Source organism: Camelus bactrianus, chromosome 11 (assembly GCF_048773025.1).
Source record: "Camelus bactrianus isolate YW-2024 breed Bactrian camel chromosome 11, ASM4877302v1, whole genome shotgun sequence".
Taxonomy (NCBI): Eukaryota; Metazoa; Chordata; class Mammalia; order Artiodactyla; family Camelidae; genus Camelus; species Camelus bactrianus.
The window spans coordinates 18,579,873-18,586,437 of NC_133549.1; the positions used below are offsets into that span (position 1 = coordinate 18,579,873).

Genomic DNA, 6,565 nt, shown 5'->3' on the forward strand with positions numbered 1-6,565 from the left:
GCTACTGGAAAATGTACAACTGTGCCTGTGGCCCCCGTTGCGTTCTTATCAGACGGTGCTGGTTTAGCCTCCACGCCTCTCTCCCACCTCTTGGGTGGGCTTCCTGCATGCGGCAGGGGGAGTGGCTGCCAGCAGCATCTTTGCAAATTACGGATCGCAGCTCGTTAACGGGCCAGGAAATCAGTTTAGCAGGTCACAGCCAGAATTTTTGAAAAATTAAGTAGAATAAGATAGAAAACACTCACAGTGAATTTCACACTAAAATGAGTGTGGGTTTGCTAAACCTTTTAAAGTTACGCATTTTTTACTTCATCCATCTGAGTGCTAGAAGTTGTACAATGTACAGGTGTCCCTGGGTGTCTGCTGGGGAGTGGTTCCAGGAGACCCGTGAGCACCAAGATTCAAGGATGCTCATGGCCCTCATATAAAATGGAGGATTCCATTTGCTGATGGTCAAATCCATGGATGTGAAACCCTTGGCTTCGAAGGGCCCACTGTACTATGATTTTATGAACAACTAAGAGAGAAAACACACAACCCATTAAATCACAATAAAAGGCATTGAATGACAGGCATTTGAAACGCCAGGATCAGTCCTAGCAGCTTCCTGGTGCTTTGAGTTCCTCCTTCCAAGCCACTGGCCATTTCCTCTCCTGGGGCTGCGCTGCCAGATGTGGAATCATTAGGCCCTTCGCACGTGTCTTGGGCACCAGACACAACCCAACCTCATCTACTTGTGGGCATTGTCCCTCCTTAAGGTTCACAAAGCACTTGGAAGTTGTTTTGCAAAGACCAGGTGGCCTCCCAGTCACTCTCCTCATGGTGAGTGTTTGCTTCCCTCACGTTGAATTCTGTGCTCAGCATCTACTTGGAATCGGCCGCCCTGCTTTGGTACCTCTTTGCATACTCAGTCCTTTCATTTCAGTGCTGAATATAGTGACACTCTTTGAAGACATTTTAACCAAAATGAAATTCAACCCACGTGGTACCGAAAAGATGGACAACTCAAGTGAGCTGAGGCGGGTGCAGGCAGTGCTGCCTGCAAGGGGGTGCCTTTGGTTGTAAGACTGAGTGCATTTCAGAGATGCTACAAGGTGAACAAGTGCATCTTAGAACAGACAACCCGTGAGGACAAATCCTCATAAAGATGTGAATATTGGTCCAGCATAAAATGTGCTTCCTATTGTGGGTTGTGGTGGCAGGGTGACAAGCAGGGCTGTTGGTGGTTAACGCTGGAGGTGGGAGGGGGCCTTGCGGGGCGCAAGCTTGGGAATTATCCCACAGGCCACACATTCTGTTCATTTGTTCTTTCAACAGTTCAGGAACCCTCGTGGAGCCTCTCCCATGCGCAGGGCACGGGCTGGCAGCGGACAGGGACAGGAGGAAACCCAAAGTGCAGTGGCAGGTTCTGGAGCCTTCTGCCAGGCCCGGGAGTGAGTGCCGCATCGCTGGACTGAAGGCACCGGTGAGGATGAGGTCGTTTCCAGAGAGACGCCCAGGCGGAAGCAGCGCTGTGCAGAGGGAGGGGAGAACACCTAATGGGCTAGTTAACTAAACAACTAGGTAACTAACGATCTGGTCAGGTGTCTTGCGTGCCCAGCTCCCACCGGCGCACCCTGGGGTTAGCGGAGGTCCCATGGAGTTGGTTCTGAGTGTCTGTGCTGCAGAACGGACGGCTCCGAGACTGGCCAGCCCCTGTGTCCTCTTTGCTTTGGTTGTCCCCTGGAGCTCGTCTCCCGCTGCCCCAGGATAGTGGGGGGCCCTGCTACCTGCCAGTCTCTGCACAGGGCTAGTGGACCCTGCAGGGCACTGGCCCCATGGGCAGTGGTACGCGCTGCCCCGCCCCGGACCATGGGAGCCATCGTGGTCTCAGGCATGGACCCGTGTGGGTTTACTTTGGTGACAAAACCCGAGAGTTCTTTGAACTGAGTCAGTAGTTTCGCTGCGGGGGGTGGGGTGGGGCGAGGATGCATACAACAGGCAAGGCTTCGTCCGCGGGTCTCCCCACGACGGCGGCGGCCTCCCACCCCATCCCCGGCATCCTTCTCTAGTGCCCACCGCCTGGGTGCTGCGGCTTCCGGAAGAGGCCGCTGAGCTCAGACACAACTTTGGTGGCGAGTGGTGAGCACACAGCTTTATAATGAGGTTGGAAAGCTGGGGCTACGGATTTCATGAATTTTGTATTAAGATATAACACAGCTGCTGTCATCTGCATTTCATAGTGCTATTTAGAACAGATGTTTAATACTTAATGAATTGAATATTTAGATATGGCGATGCATATGACACCCACCGTTAGAGCAAAGAGCTTCCAACACAGTGATGTCCTCCTGAAGCAGTGGGTTCGGGGTTTAGGCAGTGACCTCTCCAGACGGGCCAGAGAAGGACGAAGATCTAGAAGGGGCTCTCTCTGTACCTTCTCCTGTGCAGAACGGCCACCTCTGCCCCAGCTGACCACCCAGGAGCCTCCCGCCAAACACCCCACCTCGTTCAGAGCAAGCCTTGGGTGAGTCTTCCTCTTTAACAGAGATTGTTCCAGAAAGGCATCCCGTCCCTGGCAGACTGATTCAGGAAGTTAAAACAAAGTTATGAATACCCGACAGCTTTCTGTATATCACCGTGTACTGTGCTCGCGGAACGCGGCAGTGTGCTTGTTATGGTTTATTTCATAAGTAGATGCACCTTAAGAACAATTTATTCCGGTATTAATACCTCTTAAGGGAGACATCATCGGCCTGACTAGAACACATTATTATGGTGAAGTCCTGGGGAAAACCTCGCAAAGCGAGGCAGCAAAATCAATAAAGAAATAATCCAACACGTGGCACACGTGATGAAGGACACCAAGGACTGCCGGGAGCTGCGGCTGAGACTGCCCGGGGGCCGCACAGACCGGCCCTCCCCGCCCGGCCCCCGGCTGTGGCCCACGGAGGCCAAAGCCGGCGCAGGGCGCAGGGCCCAGCCACACGGCAGGACAGGCCCCGCCTCCCGGGGGACAGCCGCCGGCCCCGGAGGGCTCTGTGTGCGGCGCGACGGAGCCTCCCCGGCCCGGCAGCGTGACCTGCCCCGTGCGCGGGCGGGGGGGCGGGAGGGGCTGGTAGACAACCCTCCGACGGGAAAGGGTCCAGTCTGCGTCTCATCACTGGAGGCTGGGCCCGGGGACCCGCTTCCCGGCTGCGTGGCCCTGGGAGAATATCGGGAGCCCTCCAGGCCTCAGTTTCCTCGTCTGTAAACCTCGGAGAACCCACAACGACCTGCTGTGAGGATCAAGGGGGTTAATCACGGAGAAGCACTCGGAACAGCGCCTGCGCAGAGCAAGCCTCGTGTGCGCACGTGCGGCCGCTGCGGGCCTGGTCACGGGAAAAGCAGCTGCGGGGCTGCGGCCCGGGCATTTCTTCTCCGGGCTGCTGCGTCCTCATCTGCAAAATAGTTAACACCGGCCTTGTCATCAGACAATTAAACACGGTGACGGGTTGCAAGGCATGAGCCCGGTCTAGACGCTGCTTGGGAGGGGGGCCCAGCCCCGCCTCAGCTTCCGTGAAGGAGCCACGTCCCACACTCAGGACCCCACCCTGGTTGCTGCCTGAGCCTTCGGACTCACCTGCCCCGAGAGAGGCAGGCCAGCTGCAGCCTCGGTGGAAAGGCTCATTTGGAAAATGGAAATGCGTATCCTAACCCCATCTGTCATGTTATCAGCGCTCATGGCAGCCGTGTGGCACGATCCAAAGGAAAGATTTAGACCTAATGGGGGAAAATCAGTTAAAATTGACGTATCCATTAGAAAATTTTAGAACTGAAAACATGTTCTTCGCAGAGTGGTAAGATGACTTCTTAGGTGATGCTAAATCAGTATCTCATACTTGGGATGAATTCATTATTTTGTTTTATGAGAACCGTCTGGTTCCTAAATTCTCTCCTGCTCTGCATTTTCAAAACTGCCGCAGGAAAGCCACCAATGAATCTTGTAGACACCAGCCATGATTCCAACCCAAAACCCCTTCGAAAAGGTAACAGATGAGGGGGAAGGGACAGGCGATTTCAAATGGATCCCACCTCTCCAAAGGTGGCTGACTTCTCCCAAAGCCCTGTCCTGGGCAGGGTGCCACCCCGGGACCCAGTGCCTGGCTCCAGGCCCATGACTGCCCCGGAGCCTCCATCCATTACAGGCTACGGTCTCCTGCGTGTTTGGTCCCTGTGCTGCTCTGGTTGTCGGTAAGTGTGAGAGACTTAAACTGAACGCTGGAGTGGAGACCATCACTCCTACAGAGAGGAGATGGGCCACTGATTGTTCTGTAGGGTGGGAGCTGAGAGTGTAGCTTCGGGGTCAAATCCTCTCTTCAAGTTGGCACCGGGGTGTGTTCCAGCTGTGTGCCAGGGCGGGTGGGCGGCTCAGACTCCATGTGCCTTTGTCTCCCACCTCTGAGACACGGACAGGGTCCCCCTACCTCTGAGACGCGGACAGGGTCCACCCCAACCTCTGAGACACGGACAGGGTTCCCCCGACCTCTGAAACGCCGACAGGTCCCCCCCCACCTCTGAAACACGGACAGGGCCCCCCCCCACCTCTGAGACAGGGACAGGGTCCCCCACCTCGGAGGTGCCTCGGAGCACTTGGCAGGCCTGGCTCCAGGTCAGCCGTCATGAGCAGGTCAGAGGTCATGAGCAGGTCAGAGGTCATAAGCATCTGCTGCTGTTATTTCTACTGCTGTTTTCCAGCCACATGGCTGGTCAGTGGCTGGAGGTGTGTGGCCTCTGGCTGCCGGGGTGTCCCCTCCCATCCCGCGGTTCCCACCTGCCGGCCAAGGCCCAGCTCGGGAGCCGGGTGCTGCCTGGTTACTCGTGGATGCACGGCCCTCCCTTTGCAAGTGATGAACCTGACTGAAATCGCATCTCAGACGGAGGGGCCTTTCAAGCCCTGAGTTTCTGGGGTTCTGTCAAGCCCTGCAGACGTGCCTGAGTGAAATCTTGAGAAGAGAATGAAAACGTCAGGTCAACACTTAGCCGTAACGCCAAGGCTGCACCTCCCATCTTGCCCCCAAGCTGTGCAGTGTCCCTGGAGTTTAAGGGACGACAGGGGGCAGACAGAGCAGGAGAAACCCCCTCACGTGGTGGCCTGGCAGTGACGCTTGGGCCAAAAAGCCAAGAAAGGCCTGCGTGTGAGTCCAGGGCTGCGGGCCCCACTCTGTGACCTCAGCAAGGGGCCGTGCGCCCGTGGACTGGGACCCCTCGCCACTGCATCCACCTGTCCGCTTCCTGTGGCCATGCAATGAGCCACCACGAGCTTATTTTACTTAAATAAACAAATTTATTTATTTATTTATTTAAACACCTTTATCGTGGTCTGACTCCTGTACAGTAAACTACACTAATTTCAGGTGTACAATTTGATGAATTCTGATAGACGCGTACCCACCCATGAAACCACCACCACTGCCAAGATAGCTAACATTTCCATCACTCCCCAAGGGGGGAAGTTTTCAAATTCCCAATTTATCCCTTCCCACCCCCTTTACTCCCTGGTAACCTTAAGTTTGTTCTCTATGTCTGTGAGTCTGTTTCTGTTTTGTAGATTAGTTCATTTGTGTCCCTTTTTTTTAGATTCCACATAAAAGCACTATCATATGGTATTTTTCTTTCTCTTTCTGGGTTACTTCACTTAGAAAGATAATCTCCAGGTCCAGCCATGTTGCTGCAGATGGCATCATTTTATTTTATTTTTTTATGGCTGAATAGTGTTCCATTGTATAGCTGTACCATGTCTTCTTTATCCAGTCCTCTGTTGATGGACATGTAGGCTGTTTCCATGTCTTGGCTCTTGTAAATGGTGCCGCTGTGAACATTGGGGCATGTGTATATTTTTGAATTATACTTTTCTCCAGATACATGCCCAGGAGTGGGATTGCTGGATCATATGGTAAGTCTATTTTTAGTTTTTAAAGGAACCTCCATACTGTTTTCCACAGTGGCTGCACCAATTTACATTCCCACCAGCAGTGTAGGAGGGCTCCCTTTTCTCCACACCCTCTCCAGCATTTATTGTTTGTGGATGTTTTAATGATGGCCATTCTGGCTGGTGTGAGGTGATAGCTCATTGTAGTTCAGATTTGCGTTTCTCTAACAATAAACGATGTTTAGCATCTTTTCAGGTGCTTGTCGGCCATCTGAATATCTTCTTTGGAGAGATGTCTATTTAGGTCTTCTGTCCATTTTTTTTTTTGATTGGGTTGTTTGTTTTTTTGATATTAAGGTGTATGAGATGTTTGTATACTTTGAAAATCAGCCCCTTGTTGGTTGCGGCATCTCCAAATATTTCCTCCCATTCTGTAGGTTGTCTTTTCATTTTGTTGGTGGTTTCCTTAGCTGTACAAAAGCTTTTAAGTTTAATTAGATCCCGTTTGTTTATCTTTGCTTTTATTTCCATTACTCCAGGAGCTGGTTCAAAAAAAATACTGCTGAAATTTATGTCAAAGAGTGTTCTGCCTGTTTTCCTCTAGGAGTTCTGTAGTATCTGATCTTCCATTTAGGTCTTTAATCCATTTTGAGTCTATGTTTGTATGTGGTGTTA

The 6,565-nt window shown here is 52.5% G+C and overlaps 1 protein-coding gene across 5 annotated transcripts in view; it reads left to right on the forward strand.

The window, feature by feature from the left end:
* Window positions 1-5,645, forward strand: part of C11H10orf143 (chromosome 11 C10orf143 homolog) — a 69,614-nt gene extending 63,969 nt beyond the window's left edge. The window contains exons 5-6 of one of the 5 annotated variants that reach the window (XM_074373369.1): window positions 1,318-1,465; window positions 2,269-5,622. In XM_074373369.1, the coding sequence (XP_074229470.1) occupies window positions 1,318-1,457 (140 nt within the window). In that variant the 3' untranslated portion in view covers window positions 1,458-1,465; window positions 2,269-5,622. Of the gene's footprint in view, window positions 1-1,317 lie in introns of all 5 variants that reach the window. The other 4 variants (XM_074373370.1, XM_074373371.1, XM_074373368.1 and 1 more) reach the window with 4 other exon arrangements.
* Window positions 5,646-6,565: the final 920 nt, after the last annotated feature.